At 52.7% G+C, this 23,523-nt stretch overlaps 2 protein-coding genes across 9 annotated transcripts in view; one reads left to right on the top strand and one right to left on the bottom strand.

Moving 5' to 3' along the window:
* ZNF236 (zinc finger protein 236) overlaps window positions 1-14,029 on the top strand; it is a 69,210-nt gene extending 55,181 nt beyond the window's left edge. For 4 of the 5 annotated variants that reach the window (XM_043889308.1, XM_043889307.1, XM_043889306.1 and 1 more), the window contains 6 exons: window positions 3,097-3,284; window positions 4,974-5,102; window positions 6,734-6,931; window positions 8,256-8,385; window positions 10,629-10,805; window positions 11,551-14,029. In XM_043889308.1, coding sequence (XP_043745243.1) covers window positions 3,097-3,284; window positions 4,974-5,102; window positions 6,734-6,931; window positions 8,256-8,385; window positions 10,629-10,805; window positions 11,551-11,675 — 947 coding nt within the window. In that variant the 3' untranslated portion in view covers window positions 11,676-14,029. Of the gene's footprint in view, window positions 1-2,105; window positions 2,173-3,096; window positions 3,285-4,973; window positions 5,103-6,733; window positions 6,932-8,255; window positions 8,386-10,628; window positions 10,806-11,550 lie in introns of those variants that run through there. The other variant, XM_043889310.1, reaches the window with a different exon arrangement.
* A 5,688-nt stretch (window positions 14,030-19,717) lies between these two features.
* The window catches only part of LOC122684861 (myelin basic protein), a 102,402-nt gene continuing 98,596 nt past the window's right edge, over window positions 19,718-23,523 (bottom strand). For all 4 annotated transcript variants that reach the window (XM_043889314.1, XM_043889313.1, XM_043889312.1 and 1 more), the window contains one exon: window positions 19,718-21,057. In XM_043889314.1, the coding sequence (XP_043745249.1) occupies window positions 21,013-21,057 (45 nt within the window). In that variant the 3' untranslated portion in view covers window positions 19,718-21,012. The remainder of the gene's footprint in view (window positions 21,058-23,523) is intronic.

Raw genomic sequence — 23,523 nt, 5'->3', positions numbered from 1 at the left:
TCCTCAGGCGTCCCGGCTGGAGCGCCCCCTGTGGGGGGCTGGGCGATCCTGCGCGGGCCAGGACGGCGGCGGGCGGTGCGCGGGCCCCAACGCGTGCCCGGATGTTTCTGTAGAAGCTGCGAGCACGCCCCTTTCTCCTGGTTTAGTTTGTCTTTTGTTTAGACTGTTTTAGAGCCACCTGAGAGCTTTTCTCTCTCCTTCTCTTCGATGCCCTTTTAGTTTAATTTGGTGTCTCATTTAAAAAAATTTTTTTTTCGGGAGTTTAATATTATAAAATAAAAGACATGCTCATAATTAAAGGATATTTGTATCAGTTATTATAAATACAGGATTAATTTCATATAAGCACTTAGTTGCACTGTTAAATACCTTCGGCCCCTTTGGATAATCCTGACTGTAGGCAAAGATTCTTCACAGGTTGAACCACTCAATCTGTGGTGCCAAGCAGATGTTTTTAGTGAGGTTTGCACATTCCACTAGAGCTCATTAAGTACCCGATCTCATCTATACCTTATTGTCAAGAGACTGTGTCCTAATGGGCAACATTTACCTTCGAGTCAGTCAGTCCGGACCCAGCTTCAGGCCACACAAGTAAGAGCTGAAATGGAAATGACTTGGAGATTAAACGTGCCTCTTGTAGGATGAGCACCAGAATGCAGATGCTCAGTGTGACCCTGTGACAGTTACGCTGCAGACCCGTCATCTCCGTGGGAGGAAGGTGACGCAGTGGGCGTCGGTCTTTATACTCTGTGTGAATGGGACGTGGTCGGGGCTGGTCGGCTTCCGGAGCAGCGTGGGCTCCTCGCGTCTTAGTGGGGAGACACCTGGTACCGCCGTTTAGGGGTTACACATGATCTGAAGTGTGACCGTGAGTCAGTTTCACGTCTGGAGTGAAGCATGTGCAGTTGTTCTGCTGTGTGCCTGGCTTTGGAGGCTGTTTCTGAATCAGTTCCAGGTTACACTCCTGGTGAAGGGTTTTCCTACAAAACAGTCAATGTGTTGTCAGTACTCTGGGAGGCAGAAAGTCGTTACTGATAGAGGTCTGAATTTAGCACAGCTTTTTAAGGAATTTATCTTAAGTGGGTATTACCTTTTTGTTCTTCCATTAGTCCACTTTTAAGATAATTTTGGTGAAGAGATCAAATTCTTCTTTCAGTGAGAGAAGAGATCGGTTTTTTGTTTACTAGTTCTCTGTGAGGTTATTTTAGTTTAGCCCCTGTCTCTCCTAGACTTAAGTACAGTCATGTGTGTACTCAGTCATGTCCGACTCTTTGTGACCCCACGGACCGTAGCCCACCAGGCTCGTCTGTCCATGGAATTCTCCAGGCCAGCATACTGGAGTGGGTTGCCATTTCCTCCTCCAGGGGATCTTCCCAGCCCAGGGATCAAATCTGTGTCTCCTGCATTGCAGGTGGATTCTTTACCCCTTTACCAGGCTCTTTTCAGTCATATGGAGGCTTGCGGTACTTGAGCCAGGATCGTCCTCCTTGTGGGAAATGTCTTGAGTGTTCCTTGGGGCTCGCTCACCACAGTGTCTGGTTGCAGTGTGGACTCCAGCCCTCCCTGCAGTTGCTCGGTGTCCTCTCCGGGCCCGGGGTTGGGGTGCCGTGTGGTTAGTGGCCCTGCTTGTGCTGTCTCTGCTCTCCTGGGCTACTCGTCCTTGACCCGTCGCCTGCTCCGACAGTCGGCAGAAGGTCACCTGTTGCTCCTGGGTCGGCTTCGTCTCGGGAGTCAGGGCGAGGTGTGGCGTCCCGGCTGTCTGCCCCGGGTGCACCTGCCGTGAGCAGTTTGCTCTTCTTCTCCCAGCTGCGGCTCTCTCCCGAGTGATGCCGATGGAGCCCCCGCTCTGCTGGCTGGGCCCGGCCAGAGGCTGCGGTCCCTGTCCACGTCGCCCTCCCATTAGACTCGCTCCTGCACGCCGCGTGTGAGCGTCCGGGCGTGTGGAGGGCACGGCGGCGCAGGGTGCCGCCCCTCCGCAGATCCACACTCCCCTCCGTCCCGGCGGGGCTGCGCGCGGGGGCGGGGGGCTGGCGAGGTTCTCGGGAGCCGCGTGGTGCTTCAGAGTGGACGCACGCAGCCTCCTAATGGTTGTACTGCTTTTGAAGGTTCCAGGTCTGCGCGGCACAGTGTGCGAGTCCGGGAGTGTGGATCTGTGGAGGACGCCGGCCACAAGTAAGTAGCCTGGCCCCTGCCGCGCCTCGGAGCAGGCCCGGGGTCAGCCAGGCCCCGCGGCCGCGCGGTGTCCGTACCCAGGCGTCCCCAGGCAGCAGCGTGTGGCGCTCTGCGGGAGGGCCAGTCCCGGGCCCTGGCACCGTGGCTGCGGCCAGTGGGCGCTGAGTTGCCGTCAGGCCGGCGGAAGGACGGCCTGTGTGTGTACACGCGCATGTGCATGTGTGTCACGCTCACACGTGTCTTGGTTGGAGCCCCCCAGGATCTGGGCCCTGACCCCACGCCGAGCCGTCTCGTTTGCCAGCAGGTGCATGAGTCTCTGTCGTGTGGAGAGAAGGCCCGTCTCTGCCCCACCTGCCCCAGTGGCCTTTCTCGTGCCGTGGGCTGCAGAGGGAGAGGAGCAGTGCTCTGTTCTGCAGAGGGAGCTGGCGTGCCGCGCAGCATGAGTCAGGGCTCGGGGTGCCGCGAGGGCTGTTTGGACCGCCCGTGTCTCAGGCTAGGCAGACGTGCAGGGCAGTGGGGTCGTGAACGTGAGTGGGGTCGCCAGACATCCACTCCGGAGCGGGTCATCACTCAGGGTCCTGATGAGGACGGGACCCTGGAAGTGCTTGTCTGAGTGTCCTTCTGCGCTGGCCGCAGGGGCGGGACCGTGGGTTCACCTTTCTGCTCTTCTTTTCCCTGCTTGTTCCTGTGTGTGACGCTGGAGGGGCAGAGTTTGTGTTCAGAGATACGTGGGTATTCACGAAGGCCTTGAGGTAGCTTTGGAATCTGAGAGGCAGTGGTCTTGGTGGTGCAGCCTTGTGAGCCTAGGGGTGTAGATGCTGACCGTGGCCGACTTCTTCCTCCGTGAGAGCTGTCTTCCTGCGCCGATCCCCGCGTGCACTCACCGGCTTCTCCACTCATCTACTCGCTTCGCCTCTCTCGTAGAACTTAACGCCGCAGCTGGAAGCCTGCCTCCCACGACGCCGCTGTCGCCGTCTGCCGTCTCTGCGCAGAGCCTGGTCATGTCCTCATCCGCAGTGGGGGCCGAGGCCAGCGTCACGCTGACCCTGGCGGACACCCAGGGCTTGCTGTCCGGGGGGCTGGACACCGTCACGCTCAACATCGCTTCTCAGGTGGGTGCCATGGCCCCGCCGATGGGGTCCTCCCAGGAAACACCTTCTTTCCTAGGTATCTGTTCAAAACACAACTGGTTGTTTTCCAAATAAGTTTAAAAAGTAATTTTTTGATGCCAAATGGGAAATATAAGAAAATCCAAACAGTGCAGAAAAGCATAAGTAGTCCACCCCCCTAGACGGAACTGCAGTGAATGTCTGCATGTGTACATGCTTCTGGACCTTTCTACGCACACACGGGTGCGCGTGTTCTCGCTTTTACAGAAACAAGCTCGTGTGTATCGTGGAGTGTAAACTCTTCCCCCCTAGTTAATTTTACTGTGATTGCGTTCGCTTCAGTGATTTTAGCTGTGCAGGCGTTTCAGTGCCTGTGCGCCCTGTAGAGGAGGGTGCCGGGGGGGCTTCAGGCTGCGCGCCCTGTGGCTGAGGGCACCAGCGGGCTTCTAGGCACCCTGGCTGTTGTCAGTGGTGTGGGAATTCCAGTACTCCTTGCTACTTAGGTTCTTAGATGAACCCCTGCAGTAGGTGTGCTGGGTTGAAGGTTAAGATGCTGACAGGCCTTCCAGAGCCCCGTTGGGGAAATCCTGAGAAGCGGTGATTAGCTCTTGTGAGGCAGCCGTGTGGAGTTCCGACAGGGGCTGTGCCTGCTGGCCCCCATGTGCACACCCTGCTGCGCGGAGGCTGTGGCGGGCAGGTGGCAGGGCGAGGCTCCCCCGACTCTTGTCTGAGCCCTGCTTCCGCCTCCGGGCTCTGCTCTGCCCGCAGGCTCTCTGCCCTGGGGGCGACTCGGTTCCTCCCCGTGCACACCGGTGATGCCACCTTGGCCTGCTCCTGGTCCGTCCGCACGGCAGGCGCGGCCATGACGCACACCCTGTGCTCTCTGAGGTCCCCGCCGGCAAGCTCAGCCCTCCCAAGGGGACTCAGGACACCCTGCACGCGAGGGGCTTCGTTCCGGCCCACGAGAGCGCTCAGCCCCCGGGCCCCCTGAGCAGTTGAGGAGACCCCACTCCCCTCAGCCAGTGCTCAGGCACTTACAGAATGCATGTGCGCTTGAGGAGTGAGAACTAGTGTGATTTCCACATCAGTGTAATCAAAATACAGCAAAGAAAGCAATAGTCTGCAAGTAAGAATACGAACCAAAAATAAGTCATTTTTAGGTGATGCCCTTTTAGTGGATTCAAGTCACTACTTTTGTGAGTATCACTAATTGTCGAGCATTTATTTTATCGGGCAGTTGACTTTTAAATCAGGGCGTTTGCATTGAGGATACTTAAATTAGCCATTGATATACCAGTAATAAGCTAGTAAACGCCATTGTATTCAGAATTTTTTATTGTTGTTCTTGTTGCTTTTTGTTTTTGCGCTGTGCAGCATGCCAGATCTTACTTCCCCGTAAGGGATCGAACCCCAGCTGACTACAGTTGAAGTGCAGAGTCTTAATCAGTGGACCGCCAGGGAAGCCCCAGGGTTTTGTTTGTTTTTATCAAGCTTTTTTTTTTTTTGAGATAATTGTGAATTTGCAGAAATTAAAAGAAGTAGCACAGATCCTGTGGACTGTCCCTTTACTCAGTTCCCCCAGTGACAGCATCTTATGAAACCGGGGCAAGAGCGCCCAGCAGGTGTCCCCATGTTTAGTGACAGCTGGGTGGGGTCATGTCGCAGCTTCTGAAGCAGTAATCTTCTCCGCAGGGTCAGCAGTTCCCAGCCTTACTCACGGACCCTTCTCTCTCGGGCCCCGGAGGTGCGGGCTCACCCCAGGTCATCCTGGTGAGCCCCCCTGCACAGCCGTTGTCTGCCTGTGAGGAGATCACCTACCAGGTACAGCACACGTGTCATCTGCAGTCTCTCAGGGTTTTCAGAGCACCTCACTTCAGAAGGGGCAGCCTGGAGGGTACTGGGGAGAGCCTTCGGCCGGGGCTCGGTGCGCCTGGGGCCGCGTGTCTGCAGAGGATGGGGAGAGCCTTCCGCCCGGGCTCCATGTGCCTGGCGGCTGCGTGTCTGCAGAGGATGGGGAGAGCCGCCAACCGGGGCTCGGTGTGCCTGGGGCCGCATGTCTGCAGAGGATGGGGAGAGCCTTCCGCCCGGGCTCCATGTGCCTGGCGGCTGCGTGTCTGCAAAGGATGGGGAGAGCCACCAACCGGGGCTCGGTGTGCCTGGGGCTGCATGTCTGCAGAGGATGGGGAGAGCCACCAGCCGGGGCTCGGTGCGCCTGGGGCCATGTGCCTTCCAAGGAGGAGCAGGCGCCGAGCACAGGGACCCGGGTGGGCACGGGGTCTCCTTCTCTCCATGACTCGGGGTCAGAAGGAGATGTCGTAACCAAAGCTGTGAGACCTGGTTTTCAGTTTAGCAGTGTCTCCTTGATTTGCCCACTGATCAGATTGCATGTGGCCATTCCCTTGCGTTTAGTTTTTTTTGTTGGATTTCCTGTGATACCTTTGATGTTTCTTTCACGTCGTTATACATTTTCATAGGGATTTTCACATGTCTGTACGTGACTTGTTTGTCATCTGACTAGTCTCTTTTCTTAAAATGCATTTTTTGGAGGGGGTGGACAAAACACTTAGTAAATGATAGTTCTAAATATAAAGAGTCTAAAAACGCCTAAAACTTTTCAGAAAAGTAAAATACCGATAATAAATCTCTGAATTTTTTTTTTTGAAGAATTAAATTTTATGCTTAAGCAGTTTTAGCTATTGGATTTTAAGGTAATTAGTTTTTGGTCTTTCGGTGAGACTAGGACTTCTTTCAAAAGGAAATTAAATGTAATCAGCAATGGGAATTTCTCCCCATCTGGCCTGAGTAACCAGAGCCCATTTAGCTAGATTTTGGCTTGTGTAGCTGTTAGCACAAGAGCACTTTCAAGTTCAGGGGTGCACTCACAGGTCTCAGGACTCAGAAAGGTCTGTTGTCCCTGTGGTTACAGTAAAGGCGACATCCCCTGAACGGAATGTCTGAGTCAGAAACATGTCCTGTGTGCGTCTTAGTTTCTGTAACTGTTGATGAACGCATGTCGGGGCCCCGGGGTTTTTAGTGGGTGTCCTTCCCTGCGTGTCATTTGTTGTATTGGGTGGGCTGTTTCCTGTAGTAACAGAACAGCCTTGAGTGTCATTTATTCCCGGTGGTTTTCAGCCTTTTTAAAAAGACTCAGCAGAGATGCAATTTTGCGGGGAGCTGAGCACAGGAGTGTCTGTCGTTTCTTTTCTTGGCTCACACAGATGCTCCTGTGTAGACGCAGGCCCACCTCACACAGGAGGCACAGGCCAATCGCTTTCCCACGGTGTGTAGCGTCCTTGCATCGTTGGAACTATTCGATCGCTTGTTTCATCCCTTTTTTCTAGTAAACCGCGGCCCAGATTAGTGAGAGCAGTTGGCGGGAGCCTGCAGTGGCCGCCGGGTGTTGTCTGGGAGCCGGGTCTCAGCGGCTCGGTTGGGATTCTGCCCTGTTGCAGGTAACGGACGTCTCCGCCAGCCTGGCCCCGGGCGGCGCGCCCGAGAAGGAGGCCCGGCTGCACGCGTGCCTGGAGTGCGGCTGCAGCTTCGCCTCGGCCGGCCTGCTGCTGCAGCATAGCAAGGCGGCCCACGGGCGCGAGCGCATCCACGTCTGCCCCGTGTGCAGGAAGGCCTTCAAGCGCGCCACGCACCTCAAGGTACGGCCCCGCCGCCAGAGCACAGAGGTGCCCGTGTTCGCGCTTCGTGGGGGGGCAGGGTGTGTGCGCTCCCTCCTCGGGGAAGGGTCGGGTCCACTGTGGACACGCACAGAGGAGAGGGCAAGGCGGGCCGGGTACTGGGACACCTGGTGGGGGCACAGCGCAGGGGCCGTGTGTCTGGCCCGCGGTGCCTCCTCTGTGCTCGGTTACTGGAGCACCGGGCCCCACAGACGCCCAGGTGCACGCAGGGCCCAAGCCTCCTTCCTCAGGGCCTGCCGAGGAGTCGCTCGGGCAGCACACCAGCTTCCGTTTTCCAGGCCTGCAGCTGGCTACACCTCTCACCTCCATTCCTGCCGTGTTTCCTGAGATGGGAAATCCCAGTATTAATTAATATGCTTTGAAAAAGAGAACCCCACATTTGTTTTTAAAAACGAAACACTGACCATCATAGCAGCTCTCCTTGCAAAGGCCATGGCCAGGAGGTTGGTGAGGTTGGGGTGCTGCCCATGACTCTCTGAATTTGACCCTGTCAGTCAGACTGTCTGTGCTCTTGCTCAGGTCATGCCAGCAGCTCCACTTTCCTAATAAAATACTCATGTTTGTCAGAGGAGTATAAAGTGCTTAGCTTTACACCCATAGTAGAGAGTACGGAAGTTATAGTCTGATAGAGAATAAATATTTTTAAAGAAGTAAAAGAATAAAAATGGTTAAAGAAAATTTAAGGTACTTAAAATCATACACGTACCTAAGGTGTAGCTCGCTCTCCTGTGACCATTCTGGGGTGGCGTGTTACAGACAGACCACCTTCCCCTGAGAAGCCTGGCGGATGCTGACCGCTCCATCAGAGTTGGTGCAGCAGTGGACGCGTGGTGGTGTGATGGGATGGCAGTGGCGCTGCCCCCTGCCACACACATAAACACACACACACACACACCCTGGTCTGTGAGGAAAACATCAGATGAGTCAGTTAAGGAACATCCTGCGAAGTACCCAGCCAGCCCTCTCAAACCTGTCACGGTGGCCGACAGGCTGGCCAGGATGAGGCCCCGGGTCACGGTGGCCGACAGGCAGGCCAGAATGAGGCCCTGGGCTCAGGGGCCTGGGTCTCCCTGGCAGGCCACGACTCAGCACTCACCCACCCCCGACTCTGCTCCACGGGGTCCTGACTGGAGGTGAGCCTGGGGTCGTCCTCCTGCCGACTGGCCTTTCTGCGCTGGTTTTCCTGTCCCGTTTCAGGTTTATAAGGCTCTGTTAACGATCGTCAGTGTCCTTCATGTGTGTGTGTGTGTATGTGTGTGTGTGTGTGTGTGTGTGTCTTCCCCAGGAGCATATGCAGACGCATCAGGCTGGTCCCTCCTTAAGCTCTCAGAAGCCGCGGGTGTTCAAGTGTGACACGTGTGAGAAGGCCTTTGCCAAGCCCAGCCAGCTGGAGCGCCATAGCCGCATCCACACAGGTAACCTCGGGGAGGGCCCCGGGTGAGAAGTCCTGCCACCCACGGCTCGTGGCGGGAAGGTCACATGCAGCGTGTGTGTGTTCGTTTGTGAACAGCACCCGGTTCATGAAGCACACCCACCCGCTCGGGTCCCCTCCTGACTCCTCACCAGTTTACCGTGTAGCTGACTTCCCCAGATGGAGGCTGTTGCTGTTTGCACGTGGAGGTCTCAGGTGCTCCTGCCCACCTGTCTGGTGCCCAGCCTTATCACGGTTCTGCCAGCCCTGGTGCCCTGTTGGCGGCTGCCTCTGACTCACTCTCAGAGGGCTCCTCCTCCCTGGTGCCCCTGACTGGCACCTGGGCCTCGTGTGTTGTCAGCAGGCGCCTGGCAGCCTTCATGGGCTGTGTGTTCTCAGAGATGCCCTTGCTTGTCAGCACAGATCCTGGAGCCTGCTGGGTACCAGCCAGGAGCTCGAGTGACAGACCACCGTGCTGCTGCTCCATAGTGCGTCTCTTCAAAACCGTAACTCAGGGCTGGAAATGACTGCCTTGTGTAATGGCACACACGCACGGGCAGGGTTTGCACACCTTCGCAGGCACCTCGTCACCTCGCTGGGGCCGCTTCCCTGCCCGCGGGGGTGCCTGTCCTCAGTCCCGGCCCTCCTCGCCTCAGCTCCGCCTCTGTCTGCAGGGGGCGCCCTGCTTGTGCCGGTGCTGCCAGTAGGGAGAGCCGCCCACGGGGTCGTCTCCCTTTCCGTCACCCTGCTCATCTGACAGGGCCCTCAGTTCACCCGTGGCTGTTCTTTTCCTCGGGTGTGATGTCGCGGTCCCAGTCCAGGGATGAGGACAGAGATCCTGACCGGTTTCGAGGACTCTGCCTGCCATTGAGAGCAGTCCTGAGACCTCCCTCATCATCGCTGAGGAGGGCCGCCTGGAGCACGGCGACCCACTGCCTCCAGAGTAGCTTTGGGGTTCTGGCACCTGATCTGGGGGGCCTCATGGGGATGAGAGGCAGCCAAGCAGGGCATGTGGGAAAGAACTTTGTAGGCCGAGTGAAGTCTTGTGCCCTGAACAAGTGAGGACCCGGTCCTGGGGCTGAGAAGTGTGTGACAGCAGGGGAGGTGGGGCCGCCAGGACCAGAGTGGCTGTGCAGTAGGTGCTCCCCAGGGTGGTGCTCACCTGGACAGTGCTCTCCTGGGTAGTGCTCACTGGAACAGTGGTCTCCTGGGCAGGTGCTCACCCGGGCGGGTGCTTACCAGGTAGTGCTCACCTGGGCAGATGCTTTCCTGGGCAGGTCCTCACCTGGATAGATCCTCACCAGGACAGGTGCTCACTGAGGTAGGCTCCCTGCAGAGGTCATTCTTGGCAGCTTTTTCTTCCATTTGTAAGTTTATGTATCAACTTGAAAGCAATTAACATTTAAAAGATACTGTATAAACCATACTTTAATCAAGTGGATTTGGTATTCCTATGTTCTCAACATTGTTCAGCTTTTCTTTTGGAAGCGTGTTGTTTGAACCATGTTTGTTCATTTCTGGATACTTCGGGACTTTGCGTAGCTTTGTCTTCTGTCTCCCTGCAGAGCAGCCTTGCTAGACCCTGGGTTAGCTGCCTGAGTGACACAGCAGGGGGACATCACTAGGGTCCTGTAGAACTCACATCCCTTCCTGGGAGCTCGTGTGTGTGTCCCTGGGAGCTCGTGTGTGTGTGTGTGTGTCTGGGAGCTCATGTGTGTGTGTGTCCCTGGGAGCTCGTGTGTATGTGTGTGTGTGTCCCTGGGAGCCCGTGTGTGTGTGTGTGTCCCTGGGAGCTCGTGTGAGTGTGTGTGTGTGTGTGTGTGTGTCTGGGAGCTCGTGTGAGTGTGTGTGTCCCTGGGAGCCCGTGTGTGTGTCCCTGGGAGCTCGTGTGTGTGTGTGTGTGTGTCCCTGGGAGCTTGTGTGAGTGTGTGTGTGTGTGTGTGTCTGGGAGCTCGTGTGAGAGTGTGTGTGTGTGTCCCTGGGAGCCCGTGTGTGTGTGTGTGTGTCCCTGGGAGCTCGTGTGAGTGTGTGTGTGTGTGTCCCTGGGAGCTCGTGTGAGTGTGTGTGTGTGTGTCCCTGGGAGCTCATGTATGAGTGTGTGTGTATGTGTCCGTGGGAGCTTGTGTGTGTGTGTCCCTGGGAGCTCGTGTGAGTGTGTATGTGTGTGTGTCCCTGGGAGCTTGTGTGTGTGTGTGTACACTCCTCGCGGCCGTCCCTCGGGGCGCTGACCGAGCCGTCTGTCCTCAGGGGAGCGGCCGTTCCACTGCACGCTCTGCGAGAAGGCTTTTAACCAGAAGAGCGCGCTGCAGGTGCACATGAAGAAGCACACGGGGGAGCGGCCGTACAAGTGTGACTACTGCGTCATGGGCTTCACGCAGAAGAGCAACATGAAGCTGCACATGAAGCGGGCCCACAGCTACGCAGGTGAGGCGGCCCGCAGCCACCGCAGGCGTCGGGAGGCCCCTTCCTCGCGGCGGCGGCCTGGACGCTGTCCCGAGGGCTGGGGAGCCGCTGTGGGGTCTGCGTCCTGTAGTCCCGCAGACGGGCGACCTTGTTCCCATGCTGGCTCGCCAGCGTTGGTGCCAGCAGAGTGAGGGCGTCTCGGTGGGGCCCTGCTGTGTCCCCCCGTCCGCCTCTTCCTGTGCTATCTCGGAGTGCCTGGAGACTCTGGGAGATGGGCGTGCTGGCCAGTCACCTGGCGGGGGCTGTGCTGGGAGGGGCTGGACCGCAGCCTGTGTCTCTGGTTCAGGTGCTGTGGCCAGGCATGCAGTCAGGCCTGAGTGCAGGGGTGAGTACCCCAGGGTCTCCGGGAGCCACAGGGCAGGACCCTTCATGCTGGTCAGCTTTGGAGGAAGAGAAAATCCATCCTAATGTCTGCACACTAGTGCTTCTTGCTTTTCTTTCTGTTAGAAAAGTCTTGTCAGTGGTGTTAGTGATGGCTCATCAATGTCATATCAGCATAACCTTGACGATCATAGAGTTTGAGAGTGTACCGAACAAGAGCTGTGTGGCTTCATGTTCAAGTAACAGTGATTGTTAGAACCATGAAACCTGCAGCTCAAACGGTTCTTCACTGGGATGGAGAAGAAAGCAGTTTGGGAATGCCTCGTCTCTGTGTTGTCCTTGTTTACATGTGCGTCATCTCACGTCGCTCTTTGTCCCACGGCAGGAGTGGTGCCGGAGCCCATGGGCCAGCAGGACCAGGGCGCAGAGGCGCTGAGCCACGCACTGCACCTGGACGAGGTGGTCCCAGAGCCCGCGAGCGAATGGCAGGCCCTGGCCAACGTGTTCTGACGGGCGCCGCCCCGAGGACGTCCCAGAGTCAAGTGTGGAGAACAGAGCGCTTGGGATTTCTCTTTTGAAGCCTCAAGTGTTATAAATGTCACCACAATAGTTTTTTTAGCTATAAAATGGTCTAGAGATCACTGACTTTCAGCGACTTCCAGGAAGGAGCTGGGCAAGGTGGAAGCACAGCGTTCTCATGTCTCTGCAAGCCACTAAACTCAGGTCCATGTCAGCAGTCTCACCCTCCCCGTGGCCAGTGCAGCCAGCTGGACATCCGCCGGATCTTACTGTCATCGTGGTGTGATCAGCAAGACAGGTGTCAGTGAGAGGGAAGGCAGAGGGTTCTCTTTTCCTTCGTGCTTCCCATGACAAAAGCGTAGCTCATGAAACCAACATAAGCTAGGTGCATGAAGTTCAGAGGAAACGCTACGACACACAGGGAAGTTTTTTCCATTTTTTTCTGTGTGTGTTTCAAAATGAGTAGAAATGTACTTTTTTTTTTTTTTAAAAGCCTACCATATGTTAGTATACTGGGACCGTGAGAGATGGCTGGACCACTTCTCTCCACGACAGAGAGCTTACCCGTCAGTCAGGAGAAGGCAGCACCTGGGGCGTGGACGTGAGGACAGAGTCAGCCTGACCCACGAGTGAGAACTCGGCTGTCCCCGCTGGAGGCGGCCCCGCGCCTGAGTCCCCGCCGGGCCCACCGCCAGGTCAGCAGCAAGCACAGGCCGCACTGCAGATGGCAGACCGCAGTGCCGGCTCCCGCGAGCGGAGACGCTGCTGCCCGTGCGCCCCAGCGACCCAGAAGATAGGAGCCGGTCCGAGCCCCGTGGTGTTCTCTTCGTCCATAAGCAGGTGTACTTTTTATTTCAGGGAATCCTTTAGTATCATCAATGGTGCCACGTTGAACATGCCCCAAACCAACCAAATCCCGCCCTTGCTGGGGCAGAGCGCGCGTCGGTCCCACGGCATTCCAAAGACAGAAACTTCTTACTCCACGTGACTCTCTCCTTGGAAATTATTTATATGTTCTATATATAAATACGTATGTACATATGCAGATATATGGGCCTCTGTGTGGCTGAATAGTATATTTTGTAAATAAGCACTATCCCTGTTACAGAGAGAGCGACAGCATTTTTACCTCCAACGAGCACTTCAGATCAGTATTGCATTCATTTTGTTAATAAAGAAACGGACATCCTCGTCGTCGTGACATAAAGCTGGGGTTGCTTTTTTTGTGTTTGTTTTTCCTAAGAATAATTGCCTTTATTTTTTCTCATTGCCTCACTGGTTTCAGAAGAGAGCAGTTTTATTATAAATATTGTATGGACTTTGTATATTAAGAGAGGAGCTCATTTCAGATTCCTGAAGAAAGACATTTCACTGTTAATTTTTGAAGGGGCATCTTTTGATTTTTTGTTGTTCACACTTTTGGCATATGTATATAAGTAGTATTGATGGTGATATAAAAACTTTTGTTATGTGAAAATATTTAAGTCTAAAAACTGTTAAATATTACTTTTTTTTTTCAAACTGCTTTGTGTATTGTATATTTTTTTAAAGAAAAAAAAAAAAAGCCTTATTTGACTTGTGATACTGGACTTCTGTATCCTGAGGTTTTTCTTGAATGTCAGTGTGTGTACCTGGCTGGAGTCCGTATATTCAGAATAACTGTAATTGTGCCAGAGTTTTAAAGGTTCTGCTTTTAATGCACTTTTCTTTTATAATTTTGTATTAAAATATTTTAGAAATGTTGATTAATTTTGGTGAACAAATATCTCCAAAGTTGAAATTATTGAAATTTTAAAAATTTTGTTCTTGCTAGGTTATTTATTTTGGTTTTAGCATTAAATGTCATCTCAGGTCAGTCTCTGCAAGGGGTTTGTTTAATTCCTAGTTGTATAGAAAGCATAGTTCAGTGAATTGTATTGGTGCACAGCCTGTTTAAGTAAGGCCTTACCAGGTGAATCTAAAGCCTACTTTTATTTTGGTTAAAGAAAAAAAAAAACCTATCAGTAATCCATTTTGTGAGTCTTCTCAGTTTATTATCAGGCAAACACAAGACATTAATGTATTATTTTTATTTACTTCCTAATTATAAAAGCTGCTTCTTTGCAAAACATTCCTTGAAAAATAAGGTTTTGTAAAGACATAATTTCACTTGAACTTTTGGTGGAGTGGAGTACAAGTTGATCTTTATACTTTACCGGTTGATAAAAAGTCTTCTGACAAGAGATTTCTAGTCTCCTGCATAACCAGGGTTTTGAGGATAGATAATTGTATTTTTTAAAAATATCTATCATAGCATATCTGCTTTGGAATAACAATAAATAAAAAAATGAAGTTAGGAAATGTGATTATTTTTTTTCTTTTAAAATATTTACTGTAAGATAGCTTGGCGCATGCATTCAGATATGTTTTCACAGAGAACTTCAGTGGTGTTTTCCTGCGCCTCTGTGCACCGCACACGAGCACCACCCTCGTGAGGCCCACGTGAGGAGCTTCTGGCTTAAAAATCAGGCTGTGCCTCGAGGCCGGCCTGCCGCCTGTGTTCGCTGCAAGCTCCTGCGTTGCTGCCCCTGTTGACCGTAACGAACGCCACCCCAGTCACGTAGGTGCCTGCAGAAAGCTGCAGCTGCCTGTAGCTGAGTCCCGTGGTAAAGAGCTGGGCAGCTCTGGGCAGCTGCAGGGCGAGTCCCCTTCCCTCGGACGCTGCCCTGGGAGCTGGGCATAGTTCCCGGGAGCTGGGGTGGGGAAGCTGGAGGGTGTGGAGAGGGGAAGGGTTAGTGCTCAGTGGTGTCCAACCCTTCGTGACCCAATGGACTGTGGCCTCTGTCCCTGGAGTTCTCCCGCAGGAATACTGCCGGGGACTGCCGTGCCCTCCTCCAGGGGCTCTTCCCGACCCAGGGCTCGGAGCCGGAGCCGGGTCTCCCGCGTGGCAGGCGGACTCTTTCCCGTCAGGGTGTGTGTGGAGCCCCATCCATGCCCGCTGCACAGGCAGGCACGTCTGCACAAAGGGCAGCAGGTGAAAACGGGGCAGCTTTTCCAGCGCCTCTCCCCGCCCGCTCCCCTCGGCCCCTCAGGGACTCGGCAGCTTGGACAGGCCTGTGGTCGGAGAATCCAGCACGGAGGGAGCTTGCGCTGTCGGTCCAGTGGGTGGGAGCTCCTCGAGCTCTGACCACCAGTCACCGACAGAACGAGACAAACCCGGCCTAACGCAATGCCTGTCTTCCCTCGAATTTCCACTTCATCCCATCTCAGCGTTTAACCAGCGAGTGTCTCTTCACAACAGGGCTTTGTACCAGCGCCCGTAACCATCTGTAAGGAAATGTGAGCCTGAGTTTTACAGTCACAGCAGAATTCATGGGCAGGAGGGGCACACGCTAGTACAGGGTGAGATTCTAAAAAGGAGGTGGGCTTCTCTTCTTCCTGTGGCTTTTCCTCTTTGCAGAAGACATTCATAACTCACAAACATTTTTTAATCGTCACTCCAATTTATGTAAATAACATGATCTTAAGAAAATGTGTAAGACATGGGGCTTCCCCCGTGGCTCAGCGATAAAGAAGCCATCTGCCAATGCAGAAGGTGCAGGGGAGACAGGTTGCGTCCCTGGGTGGGGAAGATCCCCTGGAGGAGGGCATGGTAGCCCACTCCAGTGTTCTTGCCTGGAGAATCCCGTGGACAGAGGAGCCTGGTGGCCTGCAGTCCACGGAGTCGCACAGTGGTGACTGGACACACATATAATATACATACAGAACTGCCTTCCAGTTCTTCCTAGCAATATCTTATACCTGCTTTTTACCTAATTTTTTCAGATTATTTCAAAGTCAGTACTGTGACCTCTCTTCCCTGCTCCTCCCACCCCCACAGTTAATCCAATTGTTGCTAATTTGTTCTTTTTCTAAAATCTGTTGTATACAGTGAGGCAAAGATGAAATTACACAACTGATACTTTTAGACCACTTTTTGCCACCTAATCTCTATTCATGTAATGTAGGCATTTTGGAGTTTTTAGAAAGGAATTTCAAAAGTGCCTTGGTACACATTTGGAGCCTCTATGTCTCTACCTAGTACTCCTGAAAAGCAGTGTTTTTAAACCGTCTCATTGTTTGTAACAGTGGAGGCGAACACCGTGCTGAAGCGAGAGCCGTGCCTCAGCCTCCTGGAGCCTTTCCTGGATGAGGCCCCTAAACCCGCCACATTTGTCCCATCTGAGCTCACCCCCCGTCTCAGCCCCCGTTCCTCTCATACCCGATGCCCCTCACTTACATGGTGGGGTGCAGCAGATTTTTGTATGGAGGACTAATAAAATACTTAAAGCATGAAAAAATAAAGAGTAAGTGACAGGAACAATAGGCAGTGATCATAAAATATTCTATTTAATCTTTTTTATGTGCAGTGCTTCACAGCATGAAGGCTTTTGTGTTAAATCAAGATTTATAAACCATTTGGCAAATTTCTAAAATGACAGTGATTCATTCTTGATTCACCACTAATGGACATTTTTAAAGTTAATTGTTTTTAATTTACAGGAGAGTCCTTTTTTTCAATCTTCAAAATTGTCCCATGGTCTATTTCTGCATTGGATAACATTTATTTAATACAATTTTGTGTTAGGAATGCATAGTTACTCCAAAAGTCACTGTGCTGGCTTTAAGAATAATAAAGTTAGTTTTGTATTATCTTAAAACTCCTATATATTTACTTATTTGGGTTTGAGATGAGTTATAAGCATTTAAAAGTAGACGTTTTCTCTAGGTAACATTTTCAGCATAGGTTAACAAAATGCAATGCTGAATTTGCAGTGAGTTCAGATCCATGGGGCTCAAAACACTATGAGGACATCTTGATGCCATCCTTGAGGGTATTTTCCACTTTTCCCTTGTTAGTAAGGTATTTTAAGGTGACTTAAATGAAAATCAGTCATAATACCAACTTCTCTATTCATGTAGACATGTAGGACTTTGGGTTTTCCCAGAAATACTGATGGAGTTAGTTGATACTACAGCATCTGGTCCCTTTTAAAGATGCATCTCCAAACTTTCAGAAATTCATAGTTTATAGTCATTGTCCTGTTAAAGTAGTGAATTGAAGATAACTTTTTCTTTGTTCACCTTACTCCTAGAACAGAGTAGGCACTTCATGCAATTATACTGACTGAAATAGCTAAGGTGGTTTTTATTTTCTCCTGGGCTTTGCTTAGAGGCAATGATAAAGAATCTGCTGTTCCTTCCTCCTTGTCTGTAGGAGGAATATTGTTCTTTTGGTGTTTAAAGTACGGCAGGTGGGGAGAGGGGGCTGTTCTCTAGAAATTACCAGATTATGGCTCATCTGCTGCCTCTACCACCGATTGCCTCAGCTACTTAAAATGGCCCAGCTGAGTTTTTCCAAAATGTTTGGCTTTCTGATGATGTAAGATTGCTGATATTTAAACACAGTTAAGGGCGTGAGTTTACAATCCATTTTGTGCATGGGCAGACCTGGGAAACATGAGAGTTGGACCATAAAGAAGAATGAGCATCTTAGAATTGATACTTTAAAATTGTGGTGCTGGAGGAGACTTGAGAGTCCTATGGACATCAAGGAGATCAAACCAGTCAATCTTAAAGGAAATCAACTCTGAATATTCATTGGAAGGACTGATGCTGAAGCTCCACTACTTTGGCCACCTGATGCAAAGAGCCGAATTATTGGAAAAGATCCTGATGCTGGGAAACATTGAGGGCAGGAGGAGAAAGGGACGACAGAGGTTGAGATGGTTGGATGGTATCACTGACTCAATGGACATGAGTTTGAACAAACTCCGGGAGATGATGAAGGACAGGGAAGCCTGGCGTGCTGCAGGCCATGGGATCACAAAGATTTGGACACAACTTAGCAGCTAAACCACCACCACCATCAAATGAATAGAATTTTTTACAAAGGCCAATAATTAATTTATTTGGTATCATCCATAATGTTATTTCTATCACTGAGGAGATTTTATTGCCATGTAACTTTAAAGGAGCCTCCCAGATGGCTAAGTGGTAAAGAATCTGCCTGAAAAACAAGAGACATGAGTTCAATCCTTGGGCCAGGAAGATGCCCTCAAGAAGGAAATAGCAACCCACTCCAGTATTCTTGCCTGGGAAATCCCATGGACAGAGGAGCCTGATGGGCTACAATCCATGGGGTCGCAGAGTCAGACAAGACTGAGCGACTAAAACAAGTACCGTGAAAGTGTTAAATCCCTTTAGTCTCTAAGGAAAAATGGAGAAACGGCAGTTTCTATGCCCACACTCACAGCCCCACACTCTCCTTTCTGCCGATATACAGATACTTCCCTGATTTTTACATCCTGACTCAAGCAAGAGAGATGGTTCTATGCCACTATTTTAGCATCAGAACAAAGTAATTGTAGGTTACCGTGGTAACGAGCTCCAGGGGGAGAAATTCTTATAAATTAACACAAAACAGCTCTTCTTCGAGTGCCCTCAGCCAGCTCCTCCATCATCCTGGAGAAGGATGGAAAGCCGCTGGCTGTCTTCCCCAAGATACTCCTCACCACGCACTTTTTCTAGGCTCGCTTTGAATTATCTTTCTCAAGTTTAGTAATCTGAACTCTTGATGCTTTTTGTGCAAACTCCGTGAAGTGGTTTCAAACTTTTAGTGAAGTTGCAAGAGTAGGACAAAGAAGCCCTCCTAGACTCTTCTCTAGAGACTGCTTTCCAGCATTGCCCAAAGTGTGAAGCCTAAGACCTCCACGCAGTAGACCCAGTGCAGGCACCCAGCCCTCCTGCCCAGCCTCCTCTTCACCCTGGAGCAACACCCCCTTCTCCTCAGCTCTGCAATTTAATTAAACTCTTGCCAACTGGGAGGTCTAGGAAACCTTTGTCATTGCAAGAGAAACACAGCCCTGCTGTGGGCTGCCTGGTGCCCCAGATCCATTTGCTGGAGTGTTAACTCCTGATGTGACGGGACTTCCAAGAGCTAAGTACAGCTTAAATGCAGTCATGAGGGTGAGACTGGGCCCTTACAAGGAAGGAGAGACACCATGGGGTGTCGTGAGCCCTGGTCAGCAGGCAGTGTGTGCAGGCCAAGGAGGGGACCCTCCCCGGAAACTCCCTGCCGGCGCCTTGGCGGTGAGCGTCCAGCCTCCAGAGCCTGAGAAGATAAAACTTGTATTGTTTCAGCGCCCCCGTCCTGGGGTCATGTTATGACAGCCCCAACCTAACACAGCACCAAGGGGTCATGGAAGGCTTGGCGCTCTCATTTTCAGAGGCTTCCCCCCTCACCGCCCCATTTCAGTGTTTTTCTCAGGCCCTTTTCTGTCATCATAAACCCCAAACCCAGTTCATAGCCCACACCTGGTTTATAAAGCCAGCCCGCTAGATGGAGCCGACATCCTCTCTGCTAACCTCTGACCCGCTCCTGATCTCTGACCTGGCCTGCTCTCCCAGAGCTTGGTGCTGGAGCCCCTCGACCATCCTGTCCTCTGCCCGGGGGGGCAGACAGGAGCCCACAGATGGTTCTCAGTCTGGACCATGCGGTGCAGAGGCAGCTGGGCAGATCGACATGGTATCTGAGAAAACATGATCACCCTAGTGTTCTGTTCTGGTGGGAAGAGGCTTCCTTCATCAGATAGACCCTCCCAGCACCTCTGGACTCTGTGGGACGGTCCACAGGTGAGCACAGAGAGATGGAGGAGCGTGTGGCTGGGGGTCTAGCATACCCCCTGCTCAGAGCTTCACCTGGAAACGAACTTTCCTGCAGCTTTGGGGTGATGCAGACCTCTTGGGCTTCCCAGTGGCTACAGGTAAAAAAACCTGCCTGCCAATGCAGGAGACCTAAGAGACGCGGGTTCAATCCCTAGGTTGGGAAGATCCCCTGAAGAAGGAAATGACAACGCACTCCAGTATTCTTGCCTGGAGAATCCCATGGACAGAGGAGCCTGGTGGGTACAGTCCATAGGGTCGCAAAGAGTTGGGCACAACTGACGTGACTTGGCATACACATTCACATTCTGCAGACCAGAATAAAAGTCACGGAATACGAGCCATGCAGATATCATTAAAAGTGTATTACTTTATTTCAATATTCAAGAACAGTGCATACTTTCCTTGAGACCCATGGTCACAGCTCTCATTGTTGGGTGTGGCCATGAATGGAGGTCACTCAGTCACAACCAGCTCAAAGACGCAGTGTGTGTGTCGAGCAATTTGGAGATTTTGTTTCTGAATTTTTTTTCTTACCCTCTCATCATTGAGGCTATGTATTAATAGACATTATATTAAACCCATGCGAAATATTCAGAATTAGAAGGGGATTAAAGGGCCGCATTTGGGCATTATATTGACTATTCCTCATTTTCATCCTAAGGGGGGTTGTGACGCCAGTGTGGGGACTTCGTGGGGGGCTGGTGGGAGAGATGCTGAAATCAAAAGGTGGGAATCAGTAGGTTATGGGGGGAGCACGGGAGATGTCAGCTCGGGTTAGAAAAGAGTGGGATGGAGGACCCCTCCCGGTCCTCGCTGGGGCCGGCGCCCAGTCCGGCAGTGATTCGGGAAAAGCGCGTGTACGGGTCAGTGGGTTTCCAGGAGGAAGCGGGTGGGGTGGTTCTCTCTCCCCTGGGGTTAGTGTTCGCTGTGCGCACCGCCGTGCCGAGCACGCCACCTGTCACCTTCGCGCTCGCGATGGCTGCGGCCACCGCGAGGCTCCCGGAACGTCCTGCCACCGCTCTGAGCTGCGCCGCCTCCGCCCTCCAGCCGGGCTCCGTAGGAAGTAGGTCGTCGGGGGGCCGCTGCGGTCCCCGCGCGCCTGCGCCGTCGCGGGACCCCCGAGGCCCGGCCGAGTCCGCCCCGCGTCCCTTCTCCGCACGCGCCGATCCGGCTCCTCCGGGGTGTGAGCCGCGGCCACCACATGGGACACTCCCAGCTGCCCGCCCGCCTGCCACATACCAAAGCTCCGCCGCGAAGCCGCTCCACTGAGATGGGTTAGGAAAGGAAGCGCTTTAGGAGGTGAGAGGAGGCGGGAAAGAAACCAAAGGAAGCTCAGAGCCACAGGTCGGTCTCCACACCCTGGGTGGGGGTCCGGCGGCCACGTCCCCCAGCAGGGTCCCAGGGCAGAAAGCGGGCGTGGAGGGTCGCCCGTCCTGGACGCTCGGGGACCTCGCTGGTCTCCAAGGGGGAGCTGACAGCTGCACCGTCTTCGCTATCGAGCCGCTGGCCAGGAGCCCGCAGGACGCACGTGTGGCCAGGGTTGAGGGGGACGCCGGCTGCACTAGGTAATTTAGACAATGGTTAGCGTTGAGGCGGTTGTATTAAGAAGCTGGGGACGGGGTTCCGGGAGGGGAGCTGGGCTTCAGCGTCTAGCCATCGGGGACCCAGAACGGCTGTCTCGTCCTCCCTGCGAGAGAGAGAGATGGAGAGTTAGGAGGGCTGGGGCCCTGTGGTCAGTGGTCACCAGATGCAGGGCCTCTCTCCTCGGGGTCTGTCCTAGGAATGAAGCTGCATGGGGCTGGTCTCTGACTCCGAGCCTCACAGCATCCTTTATCTCACTGCACATCCACGTACAAACAGGACAGGGCATGTGGGCACTGTGTTTCTGGGGGTGAAAAGCTCAACTGATACATTATTATGTCTCAAAGGAGGGCTTGTTTTCTCCTAACATCCTCCCCTCAAGAGATGGGAGGCCCAATGCCCCTCGCCGTCCCAGCTCAGCAGGAAGTAGCCAGAAAGACCTCGATGCCCCTATTCCCAAAGAATTGGGCCTCCCATCTCTTGAGGGGGGAACGTTAGGTAGTTAGAATAGGAAACAGGAGTCCATAATGGTGGTGGCTAAAAGACAAGGAAGGGAAAAGACTGCAAAAATAGAACAAAGGAAGGTCTGAGGACCGGAGTGAGGACCTCAGGTAGAACAAACATCACTCCTGGCTAGCCCAGTTTACACAGGGCAGGCCCAGGGGGAGGAAAAAGCATATAAAAAGGAGAGCCAAAGGGCCGGGGCACACACGCACTCTCTCCTCTTTGCGTCTTTTGTGTCGGCATGCCCTCACATCTCGAGGATGTATTTTCCTTTACTTTCTAAATAAAACCGAGCTGTAACATGGCACTGTAACACTAGCTGTGATGCGCCGAGGGCTTTAATGTCTGTCACTTCAAATTTTTGTTGTGAGGAGACAGAACCTAGGAAATTACACAGTCCCCTGACATCTAGACTAGAGATTCCCAGGGGCCGCAGGAAGTGGTCCATCAATGATGCCCGGGACGGGCTCATCTGCATGAGGCTGAGATGCCAAAAGCACAGCCCCACTTGGTCCACCAGGGAGTGGCCCCCGCCCCACCTGCAAGCCCTCTCCTGCGTCATCAAGGAAACCAGCCTCCCAGATGAGCCGTCCACAAACTGTGACCTCAGGGTCTTAAAAAAACAAGAGTTGACATGTTTTCTGGACAAATACAATTTGCAGAAGAGCTGGCAGTGGTGGAGGTGGAGAAGTGGGTGGGGATGACGGAGACGAGGGAGCTTGTCCAGGCGTCCGTTCGAGAAGGCAGCTGTCACCCCAGGCGCCACGTAGATGAACTCGGAGGAAGGTTGTTTTTTTTTTTTTTTGCATTTAAATTTTTATTCAAATTTTAGTCTCTTTTGGGATTTCCCTTTTCTCGTAGGTTATGAATGAAAACTTGATCTCTCAAAGATCCCCTTGAGACTATGAGCCCCTGGAAAAAAAGATGATTGTGAAATATGCTATTGATCCAATGACAGATAGGCCTCGTCCATGTCTTGCATCCCCCACGTGACCCAGAGATTAGGCAATAGAAGCACGAGGCCCTGGGTCTTATAGCTAACTTGGTCAACAGAAAGATGATGGCTCTGATTTCTTGCAATTTTGCTTTCTCCCCAAAACATTCCTCCATTGCTGACTCACTATAGGCATTTTGTTTTCACATGTGGGGAAGTCTGTGGAACTCTAGCCTCTGGAGGTGTCGGGCATCATTCAGAGATGCTCCCCCTGCAGGAAAGGGGCTTTGTCCCCCAGCCTCGGGGCCGAGCCCTTCAGTGTGGACCTGGGTCTGGTCCCGGGTGAGTCTGGCTGGGCTTTGGGTACTTGATCCTCAGAGCCAGTCCTGGAGTAGCCTTGAGCCTGGCAGCACTGGCCCCTTCTTGTCCTGAATTTCAGCGTGATTAACCTTAATTAGGGCCTCCTGGAAAGTGTGATTTAGTCGTGCACAGGAGCAGACCGCCGCCCCATCTGACCAAGCACGTCTGTGCTGAGACGGGCTCAGTGCCCCTCCTACCCTGCTTGCCGAGCAGCTTACTGAGACACCACTGAACACCCCAAGGGCAACTTTGAATGAAAGATGGCAGGTTTATGGCTTTTCTTTTTGATTACTGTGCCTACAATTCATTATCTGCTGTGAGCTAAATCTCTGACATCTGTTTCCTCTTGTGAACAAATCCAGCCTGGAGGGGTGGGGGTGTTCTTAGCATTCCCGTTTGATAGTTGAAGGAGCTGAAACTCCTCAGAGAGGTTGAGTCATTTCCCCAAAGTCAGCCAACAGAGGGGAGCTCGCATTAGAAACTCTGATGAGGACGGGCATCTTCCCAACTGCAGACATCTGGGTTTTGCCCTTGGTCGCTCTGGTCCGGAAGTCTTGGGGGACTCAGAAATGGTCTGGACACTGCAGGTGACCTGATGGAAACACTGCAGCTCCGGGTTTAGACCCAGAGCCCCGCCAGGATATGCGTCGTCACCTTCTCACTTCAGAATCAAGACACATATCGTAAGGCTCTCTGTTTCTTGGACATTTGAGGTAGTATTTATCTCCTTATCAGATTTGCCTCAGGATCAACATTTTGAAGACTGAGTCCTGC

This window comes from Cervus elaphus, chromosome 27 (assembly GCF_910594005.1).
Source record: "Cervus elaphus chromosome 27, mCerEla1.1, whole genome shotgun sequence".
Classification (NCBI taxonomy): domain Eukaryota; kingdom Metazoa; phylum Chordata; class Mammalia; order Artiodactyla; family Cervidae; genus Cervus; species Cervus elaphus.
This window is presented reverse-complemented; position numbering and strand designations above follow the sequence as displayed.